Raw genomic sequence first — 21,725 nt, 5'->3', positions numbered from 1 at the left:
CCCTAAGTACATTCAAGGGTCTCAACAAGGTATCCTGTACTTCAAAAGGGAACCAAAATATACTTCCACTGACCAGCCTGAGGAATTAGCAGGGGTACAGATGTCCAGGGCCTTGAGCAGGAAAAGTTACACTAGAGAGCCCAGAACACAGGCCTGCACGTCAAACAGGAGTGTGGTCTGGCCCCATGGCATGGAAAGCTGAAGAAATAGGAAAGCAATTGCTGAAGAGGGCACACTTTCAACCCTGGCACATAGGACTTAAAACACACACACACACACACACACACACTGTCACTTCTGAAGATGAAGCCAGGTGCTGCCCAGGACCCAGAGGTCAGCTGGGACCTGCCCTTCCACACCAGAAGCTTTTGCATCGATCACCGGCCAGGCCTAGGGACTGACCGCACCCATGCATGAATTTCGTGCACCAGGCCTCTAGTACTGAGATAAAAGAAGGAAGAGAGACCAATATGCAGGATAGTATTAAAATTGAACAGGGAGATTTCAAAAGCTAACAATAGAACTTCTAAAAATAAAGGATATAGCCATTGGAATGAAAAAAATTATCAATAAGTTAAACAGCAGATTAGAAGCAGATTAGAGAGGATTAATGAACTAGAAACTATTACCTAAGAAATCACCACTAAGGTAGCACTGAAGGATAAAAAGATGGGAAAAATTTAAAGGGTAATTACAAGTCCTTAGGAGTTTCAAAAGGAGAAAACAGAGAGAAGGGCATGAAGCCATATTCAGAGAGATGAAGTTTTCCCACAAAGACAAGTGCCCAGACTGAAGGAGCACATGGGAGCCAGAGAAGAATAAATAAAATTAAATGTATATCTACCCGGAAATAAACACATATCCTTTATCTTCTCAAAAAAAAAAAAAAAAAAGTTAGCTGCATCTCAGTGAAACTGCAGAATACAAAAGGAAAGCGAAAGATATGGGTTCCACCCATATCTCGCATTGAAGGGATGGCTCCTGTGAGAAGGAACTTCCATCCAGAATGAAGGCAGAATGTGTACCAAGTAACAGTCAGGAAAGAAACCAGGAAACACATTGGTGGATTTAAAGAAGCATTTACTTTACAAATTTTATTTGGGGGATTTAAAAACAAGAAGGGACTGAAATAATAGACAAAGCAAAATGGAAGGCGGGAGGGGAGGCTTCAGTTTTGTTGTTGTTGATCCTCACCTGAGGATACTTTTTCCATTGCTTTTCTGAGAGAGTGGAAGGGAGGGAGGAACCCTTTGACAGACCCCCAATCAAACGTTTAAAGTTCTAATGTAGCCCTGCTGGTGTTGCCCAGTGGTGAGAGTGCCGGCCCGAGAACCAAAGGGTCACAAGTTCAATTCCCAGCCAAGGGCATGTACCTGGGTTGCAGGTTCAATCCCTGGCCCAGGTCAGAGTGCGTGCGGGAGGCAACCAGTCGATGTGTCTCTCTTACACTGAGGTAGATAAAATAAAAACTAGAAAAGTGAAACAAAAAACAAAGATATAAAGAATCAAGCCACAGTTTGTATTACCAGATTAATCAGACATAAAATTACATTCCAATAAATATAATCAGAACAAACATGGGGAAAAAGAAAGCACGAAAACTAGTCTAAATGTGCTTTCTAAGACCAGTATGACCACAACCAATGGGATATTCACAGTACAATCAATAGGGTATTCAATCGAATGGGGTGATTTATATAATTCAGAGAATCAAAATAGCTTTTCTATTATTTTAGCAAACAAATAAGTACAGAAACCAAACAGCAGGGTTAAAGTTAAACTATAGTTTCTACCTGAGATGATTGCTGCCGTACTTCAGCTCCAGGGGTGGCATATGTTTTCTGTAAAGGGCTGGATAGTCAAGATTTGAGGCTGAGGAGCACATTTTCTGCTGCAGCTGCTCACTCTGAGGTTGTAGTCTGGGTCACCAAGCAGCCAGAGTCTACACATAAACAAATGAGTGTGGCTGTATTGGAACTTTAATAAAGAATTAATTAAACTTGATTTATTGATCAAGGAAGTTTGAATTTTATAAACTTCTATGAGTTCAAAAATCTTCTATTATTATTCCTTCACTTTTCCCAACTGTTACAAAAATGTGAGAACCCTTCTTAGCTTGGGGGCTCTGTTGGGCCTGTGGACTACAGCTTGCTGACTCCTGAGTCTTGTAATATGGAAAATCACCATTTCTGAGGAAACTTTGCTAAGATTGTGGAATAACAAAAAGTTATGAGCATAGTGTTGCTTACTTTCAGTGACTAGTTTTCGTGCTTTCTTTTCCCCCATGTTTGTTCTGATTGTATTTATTGGAATGTAATTTTATGTCTGATTAATCTGGTAATATAAACTGTGGCTTGATTCTTTATATCTTTGTTTTTTATTTCACTTTTCTAGTTTTTATTTTATTTTCAAGTATTGATTCATGACAAAATTAGAAATGAAAATTGCTTTTCATTTCAGCTAGTTTAAGAACCAGTGACTTAGGAGTTCCTGCATCCCAGCGGCGCTCCAAAAAGTGTCTTGACTAGGGGGCCGCAGGTTGGAAGTGTGGGTTGGCCAGGAGAACAGGAGCGAGAGCAGGGGTCTGGGTGTTCATTTTCCCCCCCAAAGTCACAGAAATCCAAAGGCACTGTCCTGGCTGCTGCATACATAGTGGAGGCCAGACCAAGCCAAACCCCTAATGGCACTCATGTTTTCCTGGGACACAGACTGTAAACATGGAATTACATGAACAGGGTCTCCTCAGCTCACAAGTGTTCATCCAGCCCTGAGGTTGGCCAGTTGGTGACCACCAGCTCAGTGCCCTTCTCTGCCCCACTGGTGCCATGGAACCCTGGCTATGACCCTAACTTTGCCCTTGGGTGAGTCAACCTCTCTGGGTCTTTCATCTGTAAAATGGGGTGAGGAAGTGAGGACCAGAAATAACCTGTATTAAGTGCTTAGCACAGGTCCCGGTGCCTTCTAAGAGTTTGATAAATGGTAGCTCTTATGATCTCAGATGTCAGGTTCTCAAAGATTTTGTTTCCTTGTTCTTAAGATTCTGAGATATTTGGATTTTTCAAAATCCTGAGACGGCCTGTTCCCAATGTTCTGTGGTTCTAAGAGTCTTTGATCACCGAGCTCACTGTCCAAAAGCCCTTTTCCCCTGTCCTTTGTCTCCTATTCCTCCCAGCCCTTGGGCCTAGGAAGTAGGGCAGTGGGTGGAGGGGGCTGGGCTGCTGCCTTGTCATGGCCCACATTCAGAGCTGGCTGTGGCCGCCCAGGGCCCCAGAGCCAGGCTGGAACCAGGGTAGCAGCCTCCAGGCCCCAGGCCTGCGTCATCGGAGTGCCCTTGGCCAGGACAGGAACTAATGCTGCCCCTACAGGTGGAAAAAGGGGCTGGGGCAATGGGGAGGCTGGAAGAGGCCCCCCAGGCTTTCAGGGCCGAAGAGCCCGAGGATCCAGCTCTGCCCATAACGCGCAGCGGGCAAGTCTTGGAGCATCAGGGCTGCCCTGTGCACAGTGCTGGGAGGGGTGGTCCTGGCGCCCTTCAGTCCCGGGGGCAGCCTTTGCGGCAGGGGCTGCGGGCAGGTTGGAAGGAAAGAGCAATTCTTCGCTGGATAGAGGCACCCCTTTTATTAGCGTACACCACCACTCAGTAGTCCCAGGGCCCGAGGATAAGTTAAGGCACAGAGCAGGCAAAGGGCGACTTTCCAGGCCCAGGTAATGGGCGCAGGGTCGGCAGGCCCCAAACTTCCTGAGCAAACTCCGGACTGGACAATGGCCGAGAGCGCCCCCTGGGGACGAGAGGAGGCCGGCGGGGCCGACGTGGATTCCTGCTGTCCGGCTGTCCATTGGCGGCTCACTTCTCAAAGTAGGGCAGGTAGAAGAACTGGAAACCCCGGTGGCCCTTGACCGCGCAGTAGATGAAGATCACGTGGTAGACTGTGGGCGGGGCCAGTCAGCGCCTGCGCTCGCCCACCCTCCCAGGCCCGCCCCGCCCCGCGGCCCCGCCCCCACCCCAGGCCCCGCCCCGCCCCGCCGGCTCGCACCTCCCGGGACCAGCAACAGGAAGCCTGGCACGAAGAAGATGGCGCTGGAGACACCTTCGGGAGGAGAGGAGGGGCCAGGTCAGGGCAGGGAGGCACCTTCTGGCTGGGAGGGTGGTGAGTAATGGGAGGGGAGCGGGCTTGCCAAGGATCGCTGGGCACAAGAGGAGTGAGCGCGGCCTGCGGAGTGGGGGGGCGCTCACCTGGTGAGGGGGCCACCTCCAGTCCCACGCCGACCAGGATCAGCACTGCACACAGACGGGGCCGCAAGGGTGAGGGCGGGAACAGGGGCAGGAGCTGGGACCTCCAACCGCAACCCCCAACATGGCTGAGGCCCGAGGAATGGAGCTCCCCCACCTGAGCTGAAGGCTCCTGGGCCGCTCGCCAAACTGTTTTCAGGGCAAGGGCCCTGGCAGGCCCTGGGAAATGTCTGTAAGGAGAGACTTTGATCTGCTCCTTGGTGTGGTCTTTGCGTCAGTCAACAAACATTTTGGAGCACTTGGTATTGGGAATCCCTGGGGGGTGCAGGGGGAGGCAGATGAGGTCTCTGCCCTCATGGCCCTTCCCTAGTAGAGCGACCAACAAGAACCTCCAGGCTACTGCCCCAGTGGTTAGGATATGTGGGGTCAGAAGAGACAACATGGGAGCCTGGGGGTCAAGGAGGCGCTTCTTGGAGGCAGTGGCGCCTAAGCTGAGCAGGGGCAGCAGTAGCAATGGCAGTTTACGTTTAGCAGACACTTTCCAGGTGCTGCCAGACACTGGGCTAAGTGTGTTACATGCACACTTTGTCACCTTGACCGAATGAGGCATAGATTATGCCCACTTCTCAGAAGATGAAACTGAGGCACAGAGAGGGGAAGTAACTTGCTCAGGGCTGCACTTGGAAGGGAGTGGCATTCTGACTAGACGTTTTGCTATGGGTGTCGCGCAGGCAGAGAGGGAACAGTCTGGAGGAAGCCTGGGCTTTCTAGGAGCTCCCAGCTTTTGGTGAGACTGCAGAGACAAGAGCCCAGGCTTGAGGAGTTAGTTGGCAAGGCCTGTGGCCCGGGGACGGCCGTGGGCTTTGGCTGAGGACAGTGGACGCTGGGGAAGTGGACAGGTCAGGCTGGATCAACTTTTCAGACCGAAAGAGTCCTGGGCCCCCAGGTGTAAGGTGGGATGGGGAGAGGTGAGGAGCTGGGCTCTGCAGCAATGGGGTGGGGGGTACGGCACAGAGACTTGAGGAGCCTCTATGAACTGTTATGTGGTTTTGCCCTGTACAGAGCACCTCAAAAAGGATTTAATGGGGGCTGGAACTCACTCCCTGCACCCTGGCTTAGGGCTGTGGGCTCTGCCCACTCAGAGTAGGCATCTGTTTCTAATTCCTACAAAGGCCCTTTATGGGAATGTCAGGCCTGGCGATGTCATTAATGTGGGTTTAAATCCCAGCTCATCTCCGTCTTAGCTGTGACCTGAGAAAGTCCCTTCACCTGCCCGAGTCTGTGTCCTTTCTGGACTGATCATCATGCCCGCCCTGCTGGGTGTTGAGAGGATAAAATGAGGTAAGGCAGGTGGCTAGTGTGACCAGTGCTCTGTGTGCCAGTATTGGAGAAGTGGCAGCTCCCTCCCCTGCACACAGACTCCCAGAGCTGAGGCAAGGATGCTGCTCGACTTTCTGTCCAGGTGACGTGACCTTCCTGGAGGAGGGAGGGCAGCGGCCACAGTGGGAGCCTTCTTATGGGCCCCTCTTGATCCCAACCCTAGAACGTTTCTGGGGACCCTGACTCCTCAGCCCCATTGAATGAAAAGTGAGGAGTCAGAAAACATCTGGCTGTGAGGTCTGCCTGCTCTGGGCCTCAGTTTTCCTATCTGAGCAATGGGGGTGGGGTGGGGTGGAAGAGAGGTTCTCATGAGCTCTCAGACTCCAGAGAACTGGGAGTGACAGGTGTCCTGTGGATCAGGCTGGCAGGGCACTCAGCATCCCTGGCCCATGAGAACGGGCACCTCCCTGAGCATTGGGCCCTACACACAGGTTCTGGGTGGCGACCCTACCTCTTCCTGGCTGTGTGACCTCTGTAAGCTGAGCAAGATAAGCCTGCCCTGCGCCTGGTTCGAAGCAGACACAGAGTAAATGGATTAAACAGGCCACGTTAGAGAATACAGTTTGGAACAGTGAACAAGGTTCCACTTTCAACTTCCTGTGATTTCCTGGCTGTGTGATCAGGAGGCTGGGCCTGCCTCTCTCAAGGCCTCAGTGTCCTCACCTGTAATGGGTGGGAGGGGGGGTGATGGCAGCCAGCTGCCTCCTCAGGATGCTGGGAGGCTCTGTGCCAAGGGAATGCAGAGCCTGCAGAGGAGGGCGGACTCCTCCCAGGGGCTCAGGGACACTCACCCAACCCCAGCAGCAGCAGCAGGAAGGAGGCCAGCACTACCTTTCGGTTCTTCTGGATCAAAGGGTGCTGAGTCCAGCTGGGGAGCAGGAGAGCAGGTGGGTGTGAAAGGTGACAGGGGGCCCACCCTCCCTGACCCAGAGGGCTGTCTGTCCTGGGCTCTGCCATGGGTGGCAAGGAGGTGGGGACTCACCTGCAACAGGCATTGTAGGAGCGCTGGGTGCTGTTGCTGATGGTACTGAAGGACCACTGGGAGCTGCGGACAGAGGATGTTCGGCCAGAATCCCTGCAGGACAGATGGGCCCAGTGGGAGGGAAGGGGAGGCATGATCATGTGGCTGGGGAGGGAGAGGGACTAGGGCTGGGTGTTCCTGTAGGGTAGGGGGCCCTGTCAGGGATGGGATCAAGGGAATTCAAGGGCTGGGGGGGTTTCTGCAGACTGAGGTGGAAGGTTGGGGGTTTGAGCTAGGGATTCCTGCAGGACGTGTGACCTGGGGGAAGGTAGGGGCCAGACCAAGCTGGGTTTTCTGCAGGATGAAGAGGCTGGTGGGGGTGGGTGGGTGAGGCTGGCACTAGGGTAGGGTGACCCTGCAGGACAGGGAAACCCAGGAGAATGGGGATCACAGGCTAGGGGTCCTTGTGGGATAGGGTGTGAGAGCTGAGTGGGCGGAGGTGGACTGAACGGGAGCCAGAGGCACAGCAACAGGGGTACAGGGTGGGTCCCCACCTGGCCCTGACCTGGTGTTGACTCCCCCATCTGGCTCCGGAGACACCTGGGTTCCTTCCTCATCGTTCTCCAGGTTCTATTCCAGAACACAGGGCTCAGGGTCACTGCTCAGGCCCTTCCTCACTCCCCCTGGGCCGCACAGCTGCCTGCCTGCCTGCCCCCTCCCCCGCCCACCTCCCGGCGGAGCAGAACGGGTTTGTGAATCATCAAACCGAAACCAGGTAGTGGGTGGGAGCTGGAGGCTCTGGGGGCAGGAGCGCAGGGGCGGGTGGAGGGCTCCCAGCCTCCAGCGTAGGTCCCGGGGCCAGGGGCTAGCCCAGGTTTGGGGGCCAGGGGGCAGCTGTTGGGGTGGTATTTCAGAGGCTCTGGATCTGGGGTGCAGGGAAGGGCAGGCCCGTGGTTTCCCGGTTTGGGGCACAAGAATCTGGTCCAAGTCTCCACGAAAAGGATCCTAGGGTTGGTGGAGGTCACCTGGGAAAAGGGGGATTTCCAGCTGGAGGGAGTCGAGGTGGGCAAGGGCTCCTGTGAGCGGGGGGCGGAGGGATGGAGCCTTCGGAACAGAAGAGGGGGCGCAGGTTCCTGCCAGAGCATCTGGTTGCCCTGAACATGGACGAGGTCTGGTCCAGGCACCGAAGGGCTCCCCAGCTCCTTCCTCACATCCGAGGAGGGAGGGGGCGGCGCCCAGGGAGGGCGAGGCCCGCGGCGGGGCTGGGAGGGCCCCCCCGGGGCCGGTCCCTGGGCGCTCGGGTGGCGGCTGGGGACCAGCATCGGAGCCGAGAGGGTCTGGGCCGGGCTCCATCAGGGGCCGCGTCGCGGGGCGGCCTCCCACTCCGGCCAGGGCCTCGCGGCAGGTTCTCCCAGAGCTGGGGTCCTCCAGGTCCGGCCGGGGTCCCGCCCGGAGCCGGGCGGGGGTGAGGAGGGCCGGGCCGGTCACCTGGTAGCGCAGCCGGGACTGCTTGTCCTCGTCGGCCGCCTCGAACCGCGCCCGGCGCTCGAAGTGCAGCGGCCCGAAGCGGGCGACCCCGCTGGACTCGGGCCCCGGGCCCGCGTCCTCCAGGGACAGCTCGAAGGCGTCATCGATGCTGAACTGGGGCCGGGCGGCGCTCATGGCCCCGCCAGGTCCGGCGCCCCGCGCCGCCGCCACCCGCGCCCCTGCCCGGCTCGCCGCGGCCCCGCCCCCGCACGCAGGCCCGGCCTCGCGCCGTCGTCTAGGGAGCCGGGCGCCGCTCGCCGAGGCCCCGCCCCCGCGCTACGCCCCGCCCCCGCAGGCCCGCGCTGCCGAGCGCCGAGCTGCCGAGCGGGCAGGGCCTCCTCCGGTTCGGGCCGCGCTGGGCCCTAGCGCCGCCCAGCGGCCGCCTTCGCGAACAACGGCGGGTGCCGGGTTCCGACGCCGCCCCCACGTCTGTGCCGCGGGCTTGGAGGGCTGCCTGCCGGGCGCCATCCTACCGGCCCCAGGCGCGGCCCTTGCATTCCAGCCGCTCCTTCCGCGCCAAGGAGCCCGAAGGGCACCGCTCCGCACCCGTCACCGGGGCCCTGCACGGGCGGGCGTTCCTTCTCACCGCCTTGCATCCGTGCAGACAGGCTCGCAGAGTTCAGGTGGCTCCCACTCGCCTGCAATCCACTCCACCCCGCAGCCAAACTGTTCTTTAAAAACATACCTGATTCCTTTCTCGGTGCGTTGTTCTTAAATAAAACTTTTTTAAAAAGCGTAAAAGCAAGCATGCTGCGAAGTCACTCCTCTGTAAAACTCCCGTGGCTTTCCATGGTGGTTAGAACAAGATCTGACCCCCTGGCTCAGGCCCACAGGCTCTGAACACTCTGGCCTCTGCCTGCCTCCCCCAGTCTCATCAAGTCCTCCTCTGCCCCCTTCACCCGCCTCGGCCTCGGCCTTGCAGGCCAAGCTTATCCCACCTCAGGGCTCTGCACCCGCTGTCACCTGCGCCTGCAAAGCACCCATCTCTCAGGGAAGCCACGTCCCTTTCCCTGCAATGTAGTCCGTTTCAGTTTCACATCCAGCACTTACCTTGAATTACCCTTTTTCTCACCGCTGTGTCTGCAGTGCCCAGCACAACGTTGGGCACCAAGTACATGCTCAGTAAACGTTTGTGTAAGACACGAATGTGGGCTTTGTTAAGATCCCCAGTGCGTGCAAGGGGGAGAAGGGTGTTGGAACGCAGGCCCCTGGCTCCAGGGGTGCTCATCCTCCTCCTCCCGGCCACCCCACTTTATTCTGTTGACACGGAGCTGAGTCAGTCATGTCTGTGTGTGACACATCATCACTCTGAACCATTTCCCTCTTCCTCTCCCCGTCTTCCCTCCGTCCGTGGGCTCAGCCCGTTTCCTGGAAGCCTGCCTGGCTTTCTACCACACGTGACACTGGCTCTTCTTCTGTGGATGTGCTCCCACGTCACCAACATGGTGTCACGTATGACACTCATTCTGTTGTGGACATTTGTGCATTTTTACAGTCGATACCAATGTCCTCCACATGCATCTCCTTTGTTGCTTCTTCTGGCTGCCTGTTGAGCGCCCAGCGCTTTTACTGGTATTGTCCGCCATCGCCGCCAAGCGACCACACTGGGCCCCCCCCCCCCCCCCCAGGCCCCCATCACGTCACACACATCACCGCTAGCGACGTCGTCACAGGGTCCGATAGGGGCTGTCGGAGAATTCTGCTTGAGGCAGGGCTCCTAGGCCAGAGCGTCCTCGCGGCCTGACTTCACAGAGTCCCGCAGATGCCGAGTGGTGGTGTGAATCTGCACACCCGCGTTTTAAGTGCACGGTTCAGTAGTGCTAAGTACACGCTGGTGCACAACCAACCTCCAGGACTCTTTCATCTTGCAAAACTGAAACTCTCTACTCTTTCAACAACTCCCCCCCCCCCCCCAACCTCCTCTCTGTGAATCTGACCACTCTAGGTACCTCATATATTTTAAAAATATGTTTTTATTGATTTTTTTTTTCTTTGAGAGGATGGGATAGGGAGAGAGAGGGAGCAACATTGATGGGAGAGAAATACTGATCGGTTGCGTGTCCTGACTGGGAATCGGACCTTTCAGCGCATGGGACAACACTCAAGCGAGTCGCACCGGCCAGGGCGGCCAGGGCAGTATTTCCTATTGTTCCCAGAAGGGGGACCGGGCCCTGAGCTGGTCTGCCCAGGGCAGGCGGCGGTGTGTGGGTTCTTGCCTTCATGCAGGTAAGATTTCACAACGTGAGCGTAGGTGATTTTTAGAGGAAGTTTATTAAAGCTGGGGACAGTGAAACAAGGAAGGATCTAAGACAGAAGAAGCAGCAGGAGAGGTTCTAGGTGGGGAAGTGAGCCGAGGGGGGGCTGCTTTGCTCACTAAGAAGTCAAAGAAAAGGGGATCTTGGGGACCAGTTCAGTGGGTTAGTCTGGGATGAGCTGCCACTGCCCCTTGCTCCCTGGTTGCCAGCCTCCTGGAATCCCAACAGTTTAGGAGGTGCATGCCTGTGGGGGAAGAAGTGGGGGAAGGGGAAGGCAGGGGAGTGCTCCTAAGAGGGAGAACATGAGCTAGGAACAGTTTTATGAGGGTTTTTAAAAGCTGGGAGTTTAAGGGAGGATTAATAGAAAATTCATCAATTTTATGCTGATGTGCCAAAATAAGATTTATTCCCTTAACTTCATCTGTCCTTGGATGTGGTTGGCACAAATTGGATTTCTGCTATTTCCCTGAGTAGGGTAATTTAAGCTATTTACCCTCCTGTCCTGGAGGAGAAGTGCAAACCATCTACTCTTTTTTTTAATATATTTAAAAATATATTTTAAAATATTTTTATTGATTTCAGAGAGGAAGGGAGAGGAAGAGAGAGATAGAAACATCAGTGATGAGAGAGAATCATTGATCAGCTGCCTCCTGCACTCCCCATACTGGGGATCAAACTTGCAACCTAGGCATGTGCCCTGACTGGGAATTGAACTGTGACCTCCTGGTTCATAGGTCAATGCTCAACCACTGAGCCACACTGGCTGGGCCAAATCATTTACTGCTGGGGTCCAACCCCAGCAGGTCCAGGGGTCCCCAAAGGTGTGGACGGAGTCGGCGACGAAGGAATGACACGGAGGCAGCGTTCAGTTGATCAGCATGGTTGGGTTCTCTAGCCAGGTTCAGTCACCAGGTTCTAGTCAGGTTCTCTTGCCATGTTCTATCCAGGTTCTGTAGCCAGGTTCTGTCTCTAGGTTCTTCAGCCATGTTCTCTCGCTAGGTTCTGTCTCTAGGTTCTGTCTCCAGTTTCTGTCCAGGATCTTTTGCCATGTTCTCTCCAGCGAAGTTCTTCTGTCTCTAGGTTCTGTGTAGGTTCTGTGTCTAAGTTCTTTGTCCTGTTGTCTTGTTACATCTGTATTTATACCAGTTGATTCCAATCCTATCAATCTCTATTCCAAAGGTTAGGGCGTTTCTTATCTCCATTCCAGGGAGTAAAGATTATGTAGCTTAAGCATGATTGTTCGTAGTTAGTGATTAATTACCCACCTGGCACTTAGTTAAGGGGTTTTATTCCCTCCCTAACTTCAGGGGAAAATCCCTACCTGGGGAAACAACCTTTCTCAGAGAGGTGACCTTGGTTAAAACACATAGTGCCAAGAAGGTGAGCAAACATATTAAGAACAGTATGCCATATATGCCAGGTCCCTTGAAACACCAAGGATGGACTGGCTCCCGGCAATTTACTCTTTTTGTTGTATTGTTCCTCACTGGAGGATATTTTTCCATTGATTTTTAGAGAGAGTGGGAGGAGAGAGACAAAGAGAGAAACATCGATGTGAGAGAGACATGTGGATTGGTTGCCTCCCGTACACACCCCAACCAGGGCCAGGGATTGAGCTTGAAACTGAGGTACATGCCCTTGACCAGAATCGAACCTGGGACCCTTCAGTCCATGGGACGATGCTCTAATCACTGAGCCAAACCTGCCAGGGCCAAACCATCTACTCTTAAGTGTCCTTGGTTCCGGGAAGATAGGATTTACTAGATGCTGCAAACTGCTTGCTTCCCTGTCTGTCTCCGTTTCCCTGTTCCTCTTGTCCTAGCTTATTGGCCTGTCCCAATAGAAATCATAGTGTCTCCCTTTTTGTGAGTGACATTCATTTAGATATTGATGCATTTTATATACACTAGTGCACTGGTCGGCAAACCGTGGCTTGCGAGCCACAGGCGGCTCTTTGGCCCCTTGAGTATGGCTCTTCCAGAAAATTCCACGTGCGGGCGCACACGTACAGTGTGATTGAAACTTCGTAGCCCATACGCAGAAGTCGGTTTTCGGCCTGGGCAAGTCTATTTTGAAGAAGTGGCGGTACGTTCGCTGAGGTCGACCCCTCAGATTGAGGGCGTTTTTAGCCAAGGCCAGCTTAGGAGGACCCTAATGAAGTTAATAACAATGTAACTACCTATATAGTTTAAGTTTAAAAAATTTGGCTCTCAAAAGAAATTTCAGTCGTTGTACGGTTGACATTTGGCTCTGTTGACTAATGAGTTTGCCGACCACTGCACTAGTGGATTCAAGTAACTTAATATTTCATTTAGAAATTTTCATATCTATATTTATCAGTAAAATGTATAATTTTCTTGTCTTATGGTATATTTAACTGGTTCAGAAATCAAGATTAAAGAAGGCTTGTAAAATATGTTGGTCAGCTTTCCTCTTTTTCTGTTTTCTGGAACAATCGGTATAAGATATAGACTACTTGTGGCTTCGAAATTTGGCAGAAGGTGCCCGGCTGGTGTGGTTCAGTGGTTGAGCTTTGACCTATGAACCAGGAAATAGAGGTTCAATTCCCAGTCAGGGCACATGCCTGGGTTGTGGGCTCAATCCCCAGTGGGGGCATGCCATAGATAGCTGATCAATGATTCTCTCTCATTACTGATGTTTCTCTCTCTCCCTCTCCCTTCCTCTCTGAAATTAATAAGTAATAAAAATTTTTAAAAATTTTGGCAGAACTTGCCTGTAAAACTGCCTGTGTTGTGGGCAAAGGTTCTAAATAGACACTTTCCGAAAGAGGACATACAGAAGGCCCAACAACATATGAAAACATGCTCAAAGTCACTAATTATCTGAGAGATGCAAATCAAAACAACAATGAGATACCATCTCACACCTGTCAGTATGGCTATCATCAATAAATCAATAAACTGACAAGTGCTGGCGAGGATGTGGAGAAAAAGGAACCCTCCTGCACTGCTGGTGGGAATGCAGACTGGTGCAGTCACTGTGGAAGACAGTATGGAGTTTCCTCAAAAAGTTAAAAATGGAACTCCCATTTGACCCAGTGATCCCACTTCTAGGACTATATCCCAAGAAACCATAAACACAATCAGAAAGGATATATTGCACCCCTCTGTTCATAGCAGCACAATTCACCATAGCTAAGATTTGGAAACAGCCTAAGTGCCCATCAGCAGATGAATGGATTAAAAAACTGTGGTACATCTACACAATGGAATACTATGCCACTATAAAAAAGAAGGAACTTCTACATTTGCAACAGCATGGATGGCACTGGAGAGCATTGTGCTAAGTGAAATAAGCCAGTTGGAGAAAGATAAATATCACATGATCTCACTCATATGTGGGATATAATGATCAACATAATTTGAAGAACAAGAATAGATCCAGAGACAAATGGTGGGGGGGGAGGGGCAGGGTTAGAGAGCAACCAAAGGACTTGTATGCATGCATATTAGCATCACCAACCGGCACAGACACTGGGGCGGTGGGGGCTTGCCTGGGGTGGGAATGGCTGGGGCAGGGGGTCAATTGGGGGAAAAGGAGACATATGTAAAAGTTTAGACAAAAACAAAAAACCCACACAAAAAAATTCCTGTGTTGGTTAAAAAAAAAAGAAAAAAACAAACAAACACACAAAGCATGTTGCCTTCATCTCAGAGGCCCAGCTGCCTCAGGGGACTTCTTGTGGGAAATGAACCAGGTAATATCTGAGGCGCGTGGCACCTGGGTCACGGGGGACTAACAACCCCTCGCAGTTATGATGATGGGTGTAGACAGTGCACACGTCCCAAGGCATTCCTCTGACCGATGACCTAACCCTTGCGGACGAAGGAGGGGCACAGACTAAACCGGACAAGCTCAGGGCGGCCTTCCTGGCGACCTCACAAGCTCAGAAACTAAAAGTAACCCTATAGGATGGTCTGAAATTAAAGCTTTCTAACTAGCCACACATCCTCTCGTTATTGTTGCCTGTGTCAGCGGTTCTCAACCTGTGGGTCGCGACCCCTTTGGGGGTTGGCTAAATACATCCTGCATATCAGATATTTACATGACGATTCATAACAGTAGCAACATTACAGTTATGAAGTAGCAACGAAAATAATTTTATGGTTGGGGGTCACCACAACATGAGGAACTGTATTAAAGGGTCGCGGCATTAGGAAGGTTGAGAACCACTGCTAAACTATCCTGTGCCCACCAATGTAAAGGAAATGTGTCTTTTTTTTTTACTTTTTATTCAATCCCAGAGGTTTCCTGCTCTGCTTTCTCCTGCCGCCCTGCCTCGCTAGTCTTCCCCTTTGATTTTGACGTATAAAGCAAGTGGTAAAACTGCCATTTTGGGAGCATTTTCTCACTCCGTTGAGATTTTGCTTCTTGGCAACTGTCTCAGTTTGACTCAAATAAACTAATAAAAATTCTCTATAGGTTTGAACGTTTCTTACGCTGACAACCGCAGAAGTGGGAGTAGAAGACTCTTACAGCTGTTGTCCACAGCTGGTTTCCGGGGAGGGAACCCTTGTTTTAGCCCCAAAGCGCCTGACTTCTATCACTTCATGTCTTACCTTATATTTATTGGGCATCCACTCTGTGCCAGACACCGTGGATTCAATGACACGCCCCCTCCCCCACCAACCCTACGTGGCACGTTCTCAGTATCTTGGGGGGCTTACTGCTCCCACAGAGACACCGAAACCCTCCTTCCCTTCTTACTCCTGGTTTTGCTTTTTATTTTTGAAGGAGGAAAACAAATCAGGATTTAAAGTCGCGACTATTGTGCTAGATATGCAAAAAGAAAAGGCCAGAAGGGAATACACAAAAATAGTTTTGGGGGACTGGCCTTGCAGTGGGCTCCCCCGACCCTGCCCTATTCTCCTCTCCTTGGGTCTGAAATGCTGTTACACTGTGTGTACAACTTTAAACCGAGTGGCAAAGGCCAAGGGGGCGGGCCGCAGTCGAAGCAATTCAAGGACCTGTTTGTAGAGACGCCCCGCCCCCCAGCCCCTGGCCCCGCCTTCCCGACAGGCTTCAGTTCACGCCCCTCCCTCCGGGCAGCCTCAGGCCCCGCCCCTGCTCAGACCTGCGCGCTCAGCCTCAACGCAGAGAACCAATCACCTTCCGTTTCCACGTTCAGTCCCTTTTCGGCGTCTGCCCTCAGCCAAAATGGCGGCACCGCGGAAGTTACCGAAGCGCCAGCAGTTGCCGAAGCAGGTCCGGAAGCTGCCGAGCGAATCCGGAAGTTACCGAAAGAGAGCAGCGGGTAAGGAGGATGGCGGATGTCATCGCAAGACTCCGGGAGGACGGGATCCAAAAGCGTGTGATACAGGAGGGCCGAGGAGAACTCCCTGACTTTAAGGATGGAACCAAGGTTCGTGTCTTACCCCGTCCCCTTAACCCCTCTGGGCGGCGCGCATGCGAGGCGGGAGGAGGCCTTAGGCGAGAGGTTGCGCATGCCTATAGAACAGCAGCCGGTGACCCTCCCTCCCGCTCACATGCAGAACTCGACGCTGATTGGTCTGAATTTAAGTCGGGGATGAATTTGGATGCGTCTGCCCCGCCCCCTGCCTTGGCTGGGTGGCTGTACTGGCCCGGGAGGCGGACTGGCAGGTTGGGGGAGTTTGACCTAAGTGCTTGCTTCTTGGACCCAGCGCTGGAGAAGAACCTGAGCTGGATACCTGGATCTGGGAGGGACCCTGGACTGGGGAGGGGCCCCCCGGGGCCTCTGGGTTGCAAGGCTTCAGATCTTTTATAGATGAAGGGTGTTCTTAAAACACTTACCATAGACCAGCACCCATTGTTCAGATGGGAAAACTGAGGTTCCAGAGAACAGGCCCAGAGGTCAGGTCTGCCAGATCAGAACCCTTTGGCAGCTTTCTGATTGGTCTACCTTGCATTGTTTGGGCAGATAAAGGCTGGGAAGTAGAGCCTCCTACCTTCCTCCTCTGTACAATAAGGCCTCTCCTGCCCCCCCCCCCCCCCCCCCAAACAACCTTTCCCAGATGCCACTTGTCTGTAAAGTATGGAACTTTCCTGGGGTAGTCCCTGTGCCCAGCAGAGCGGTCATGCAGGACAGGTATATTGAGGGAAGGGCAAATCCTAGTCTGGCCCCGTGCGAGTGCTCTGAGAACAGAGGGAACTGCATAACTCTAGTGATGATTTATATTAAGTGGGATCCTTGCCCAGATTAGAGAAGGGGTGTGGGTGTGGCTGCATGTCCCCATGGCGCTGGTGGCCTTGAAGAAGGCCCTGGCAAGGGAGCTTTTGGATGGAACAGACACCAGAAGGAGAGAACACTGTAAAGATAGTAAAGATCTGTGGACAATGACACTGAAAGAACAGGGACCGGAGATATTAAATGACCAATCACCAGCATTGGTTTATGCTCATTCTATAAGCACCTTGCTAAATGCTTTTACAAGTTTATTTCATTTCCACATTGTGGGATAAGTACTATTGTTGACTTCATTTTACTGATGTGGAAACGGAGTTCAGAGAAGCAGCATGGCGCGGTGAAGAGTGTGGGCTCCTCGAACCACAGCCTGTTGGGTCTTCAGACCTCTTCTCTCTGCCTCACCCCCACATGACCTCATCCAGGCTCATCCCTTAAAACAAATTCTCCATGCCTGGACTACCCCCAAATGTGTATCCCTAGCCTTTACCTCTCCCTTAAACTTGATATCTAGCTCCCTACTCACCATCTCCACCCGGATATCTGGTTGGCAACTCAGCCTTAACCCCTCCGCCCATGCCGTCCCCATCTTGGCTAAGGGCGCCTCTGGCCTTCCGGTTGCTCCGGCCAAAACCATCCATGGATCCTCTTGTTCTCTCTCATCCTACAGCAAAACCTCAAAATATGCCCAAGGCCTTACCACTTCTCCCATCACCACTCTGGTCCAGGCCGCCAGGGTCTCCCCCCGGGCCATTGCAGTCACCTCCTCACTCGCCTTCCTGCTTCTGCCCTCGCCCCGCTACGACCTGCTCAGCTCAGCAGCAGGACACGCATCACATCACATCGCATCACATCACATCACATCACATCGCATCACATCACATCACATCACATCGCATCACATCACATCACATCGCATCACAGCACATTCCTCCTCTGCTTGGATCCACTGAGTGGCTTCCGTCTCAGAGTGAAAAACAACGCCCTCACACACACAGCCTACAGGCCCTGGGGGGTCTACCCCTGCTGACCCGGTGACTCCATGGTACACCCCTCCCCTGCAATCACTCTGCTTCTGCCAGTGACCCTGCGGCTTCTTGAACGTACCATATGCATCCCTGCTGCTATTCTTTTGGCCTAGAAAGTTAGCACCGCCTTGCTACCCCAGCAATTACCTGGCTTGCTTCTCCCTACTCCCTTTAGATCTCTGCTTAAAGGTTGCCTTCCCCGGCCTTACCTGCTGCTGTTTGTTTTCTGATCCATAGCACTACCTCCACCTTACACAGAACAGTGTGTGTTTGAGGCCCTTCTCTTTCCTGTAGAGACAGTCCACGTGAGCTGCATGGGGGCAGGGACTTGTTCTGTTCTCTGCTGTGTCTGGCACAGAGCTCAGGTACATAGTCAGGGCCCGTAACTATTTGTTGGAAGAATAACTGGAGCCAGGCTGCTGAGCTCCCATCCCAGGCCATCCACCCACTAGCCATGGGACTTGAGCCCCTTACTGCCCTCTCTTTGACTCACTTTCCTCACTTGGGTGGTGGGTAAAGGTCAGATGGTGACCCCTGGGCAAGCCCTATCCCTTATGCCATCTGCAGGCTGGGAGCCGGCTTTGTTCTCGGGGCTGGGTGAGGGTTTATGCCCTTGCCTGATCCCTCATTGGCCTGCAGGCCACATTCCACTACCGGACTCTGCACAGCGATGAGGAGGGCACTGTGCTGGATGACAGCCGTGTGCGTGGCAAGCCCATGGAGCTCATCATTGGCAAGAAGTTCAAGTTGCCCGTGTGGGAGACCATCGTGAGCACCATGCGTGAGGGGGAGATTGCCCAGTTCCACTGCGACGTCAAGGTGCCTGGAGTCTTACATCTGCCTGCAGTGCCTGCATGTCTGTCCAGCCATCCCCACTCCCCAGGCCAGGCCTCTACCCTGGCTAGGTCACCACCAACTCCCCCTGGGCACTGCAACTCCAAGAGGGCACTGCCTTCTCCTCTCCGTTAGCCAGACCGTAGCCAGGAGACTGGTTCTCAAATGCCAAGGACCCACTCAGTTCCTTGCTTCAGGTCTCTCTGGTTCCTGGTGCTCACTTGGCCCTATAGGGTCTGGCCCCTGCCAGTCCCCCCTCCCTCACCCCTCCCTTCCTTTCCTTTCCATCTTCTCTTTTGCCAAAATTCTCCCTCCTACCTCACAGTAAATTCCTGGGTCACCACTCCCAGAGGTAAGCCTTCCTCTGGGCCTGTACCAAGGGAGATGGGTTGACAGTGGGGGTGATTGGCTTGGTTTGGTGCCCAGGAAGCCCTCCCTGACTACTGGTAGTTGGCTTGAACCCCTCCTTTGGGTCCCCCAACCCAACTTGCCTTGGATGGCCAGGATCTGGTCCTCTGCCTGGGTCTCAGCTACTTCAGGGCAGGGGTAGGGCTTGTTTTCCTCCCGTTTCAAAATGCCCAGCTGGCCCTGGTCGGTGTGCCTGTCCGTTGGGCGGCGTCTAGCACACCGGTTTGATTCCTGGTCAGGGCACATGCCTGGTTTGAGGGCTTGATTCCTGGTGGGCAGCATGTAGGAGGCAGACAATCGATGTTTCTCTCTCTCCCCCTCTCCTTCCCTCTCTCTCTGAAAAAATAAAATGCCCAGCATGGTCCAGCCCAGGCCCAAGACTCAGGAGTGTCTATTGGCTGGATGAGACTGCAGGGCCGGTGAGGAGAGCTGGTTAGACTGGAGTGGGGTAGTATATATATATTTGATTTGGTTTCAGAAAGAGAGGGAGAGGCAGAGACAGATAGAAACATCAATGATGAGAGGATCACCGATCGGCTGCCTTTACATGCCCCCGGCATGCTCCCTGAGTTGGAATCAAACTGTGACTTCCCAGTTCATAGGCCCAAGCTCAACCCCTGAGCCACTCTGGCCAGGCACGGGGTGGGATAGTCTATTCCCACCGTCCCAGCAGCTGTTCCTAGTGAAAGGTGAAAGGTGAAAGGTGAAAGGTGAAAACTGGGTGCCCTGTGGCTAAGGGTCTCCCCTGTGGGCTGTGAAGTTGCTGCCCTGAACTCAGCTCTGAGATAGGCTCTGAATGGGGGAGGGGGAGGGCAGGAGAAAAAGCAAAGGGACCCCAATAATGGACTCCCAGGAGGAGGGAGGCTGGAGTCCCCAGGGGAAAGCCCGCCTGCGTTTTAGCAGAGTGTGGCTGAACCAGCTGTGGCCCCTCCCTGGTTCTCAGTGTCCTTTCTCAGGCGGTGATGGGCAGGGGGCTGGGCACCTTGGGCCACACTGACAGAGCCCGTGCTGCCCACCCGTCCTGCAGCATGTGGTCCTGTACCCACTGGTGGCCAAGAGTTTGCGCAACATCGCGGCCGGCAGGGACCCCCTGGAGGGCCAGCGGCACTGCTGCGGCATCGCCCAGATGCATGAGCACAGCTCCCTGGGCCATGCCGACCTGGACACCCTGCAGCAGAACCCCCAGCCTCTCGTCTTCGACATCGAGATGCTTAAGGTGAGCGGCCGCCAAGGCTCAGGCACCACGAACTGCCACTGCCCAGCCTCGGAGTGGGCTCTGGCCCTGCCTGCCTGCCCAGGGCTCGTAGGCTCCGTGGATAGGCTGGGGTTAAGGCAGGGCAGGTACCAGAACACCTTGTGGACCCCCGGCTGTCCCCATGGGGCTCCCTCTCGGGGCCCCTCCTTCCCCTTCAGTCTCTGTGAGGGCAGGGATCTTCACCGTCTCATTCACTGTTCTGTCTCTAGAAGCTGGCACAGCGCTGGGCACATAGGAGATGCTACATAAATGTCTGTTGAGTGGTCAGTGAAGGAACTAGCGATTGTGGTCTTGGTATCCATTGTCTGGAGGCCGAGCAGCTGTGGTGCCCTGGGGCTCCCCTTGACCTGGCCCACACTCCGGCAGGTGGAGGGCCCTGGCACATACCAGCAGGACCCGTGGGCAATGACGGATGAGGAGAAGGCAAAGGCGGTGCCGGTCATCCACCAGGAGGGCAACCGGTTGTACCGCGAGGGTCACGTGAAGGAGGCCGCCGCCAAGTACTACGACGCCATCGCCTGCCTCAAGAACCTGCAGATGAAGGTGCTGCCCTGAGGCTGCGGCAGGTGGATGGGGGTCTGAGGGGGAGCTGGGGCCCAGGTCTCAGCATCCGTGTCCCTCTCCCTGCCCCCACGCCCCCAGGAACAGCCTGGGTCCCCGGACTGGATCGAGCTGGATCAGCAGATCACACCGCTGCTGCTCAACTACTGTCAGTGCAAGCTGGTGGCCCAAGAGTACTATGAAGTGCTGGACCACTGCTCCTCCATCCTCAACAAGTACGATGGTGAGCAGTGGGCACTGGGCTGCCGGGTGGGCAGGGGTCAGACGAGCGGCCTCCTCCCGAGCACCACTGGGCACTGGGGTGCAAAGACAGCCTTTGCCATCACCCCCATTCTGAACTCCCCGACTCCGTCAGCTGTCCCCCACCAGGCAGGGCTGTGGGCCTCATTGTGCCAGTGAGGATGAGGGGAATGGGAGGCTCTGTCCCATGATGGACCCCATGGTGCAGAAGGCATACTGGGCAGCTAGCTGGTCCCCCTCCTGCCTTGCATGCCTGCTGCCTGCTGCCACCCCCTGCAGACAACGTTAAGGCCTACTTCAAGCGGGGCAAGGCGCACGCCGCCGTGTGGAATGCCCAGGAGGCCCAGGCTGACTTTGCCAAGGTGCTGGAGCTGGACCCCGCCCTGGCACCCATTGTGAGCAAGGAGCTTCGGGCCCTGGAGGCACGGATCCGGCAGAAGGACGAAGAGGACAAGGCCCGCTTCCGGGGTATCTTCTCCCACTGACAGGGCCCTGATCGCCCTGCCCAGCTCACCGTTGCCACTGCCAGCCCACCTGCCCCACAATATCATGCTTCTCTGTACATAAAAGCCTTATTTATCTCTCTCTGGGCCTGCCGAGCTCACTCACTGGAGAGGTGGGAGCCATCACCCCACATTTTCTGGTACTTGGATGGTATTGGGGGGCAAAGAATCAGGGTTCTAATCCCAGCACCCGATTCACCAGCTCTGAGATCTCTCTGGGCCTCAGTGTCCCTGACAGAAAAGAGGATGATCTTAGACCTGCCACAAAGGAAGCATTTCTTGCTGCCAGAGCTGGGGTGCCCGGCGCCTTTAGTCTTAAGGGGGAGATAGTTTGTGCTTGAGTGAGATGGTCTCCCTGCCC

General features: G+C 54.0%; 2 protein-coding genes across 14 annotated transcripts; one reads left to right on the top strand and one right to left on the bottom strand.

Annotated features, from left to right (window-relative positions):
• Positions 1–1,059: 1,059 nt before the first annotated feature.
• Positions 1,060–8,313, bottom strand: TMEM134 (transmembrane protein 134). 12 transcript variants are annotated; one of them, XM_036326448.1, is made up of 7 exons: positions 8,058–8,313; positions 7,135–7,199; positions 6,591–6,653; positions 6,400–6,476; positions 4,232–4,276; positions 4,032–4,085; positions 3,592–3,924 (listed from the first exon to the last, which is right to left on the bottom strand). In XM_036326448.1, exons 1-7 carry the CDS (start codon positions 8,229–8,231, stop codon positions 3,842–3,844), a joined length of 561 nt encoding a protein of 186 aa, XP_036182341.1. In that variant the 5' UTR covers positions 8,232–8,313; the 3' UTR covers positions 3,592–3,841. The 12 variants fall into 12 exon arrangements, 8 of the variants coding, with proteins under 8 accessions (XP_036182340.1, XP_036182341.1, XP_036182339.1 ...); XM_036326446.1 differs by having other exon boundaries at positions 6,591–6,683; positions 8,058–8,311; XM_036326444.1 differs by lacking the exon at positions 8,058–8,313 and adding an exon at positions 7,595–8,025.
• Positions 8,314–15,534: 7,221 nt separating this feature from the next.
• Positions 15,535–21,446, top strand: LOC118665215 (aryl hydrocarbon receptor interacting protein). 2 transcript variants are annotated; one of them, XM_036326441.1, is made up of 6 exons: positions 15,545–15,734; positions 18,203–18,382; positions 19,833–20,021; positions 20,427–20,603; positions 20,703–20,844; positions 21,141–21,446. In XM_036326441.1, the coding sequence occupies exons 1-6, from the start codon at positions 15,636–15,638 to the stop codon at positions 21,344–21,346; spliced, it is 993 nt and encodes a 330-aa protein (XP_036182334.1). In that variant the 5' UTR covers positions 15,545–15,635; the 3' UTR covers positions 21,347–21,446. The 2 variants fall into 2 exon arrangements, with proteins under 2 accessions (XP_036182335.1, XP_036182334.1); XM_036326442.1 differs by lacking the exon at positions 18,203–18,382 and having other exon boundaries at positions 15,535–15,734.
• The last annotated feature ends 279 nt before the right edge of the window (positions 21,447–21,725 follow it).

This window comes from Myotis myotis, unplaced genomic scaffold, assembly GCF_014108235.1.
Source record: "Myotis myotis isolate mMyoMyo1 unplaced genomic scaffold, mMyoMyo1.p scaffold_m19_p_10, whole genome shotgun sequence".
Taxonomy (NCBI): Eukaryota; Metazoa; Chordata; class Mammalia; order Chiroptera; family Vespertilionidae; genus Myotis; species Myotis myotis.
The sequence above is the reverse complement of the archived record's forward strand: the minus strand, read 5'-3'. Positions and strand labels throughout refer to the sequence as shown.

Bases quoted from the DNA above. Each gene is read 5' to 3' on its own strand.
- TMEM134 (XM_036326443.1), bottom strand. From the start codon at position 7,891: ATGCTGGTCCCCAGCCGCCACCCGAGCGCCCAGGGACCGGCCCCGGGG. The intron at 7,200-7,594 runs GTGACCTCCACC...GTTCTGGAATAG, and splicing joins GGAAATCCCCCTTTTCCCAG to AACCTGGAGAACGATGAGGA. The intron at 4,086-4,231 runs GTGAGCGCCCCC...CTCCTCCCGAAG, and splicing joins GGAGGTGGCCCCCTCACCAG to GTGTCTCCAGCGCCATCTTC.
- LOC118665215 (XM_036326441.1), top strand. From the start codon at position 15,636: ATGGCGGATGTCATCGCAAGACTCCGGGAGGACGGGATCCAAAAGCGT. The intron at 20,022-20,426 runs GTGAGCGGCCGC...ACACTCCGGCAG, and splicing joins TCGACATCGAGATGCTTAAG to GTGGAGGGCCCTGGCACATA. The intron at 20,604-20,702 runs GTGCTGCCCTGA...CCACGCCCCCAG, and splicing joins TCAAGAACCTGCAGATGAAG to GAACAGCCTGGGTCCCCGGA.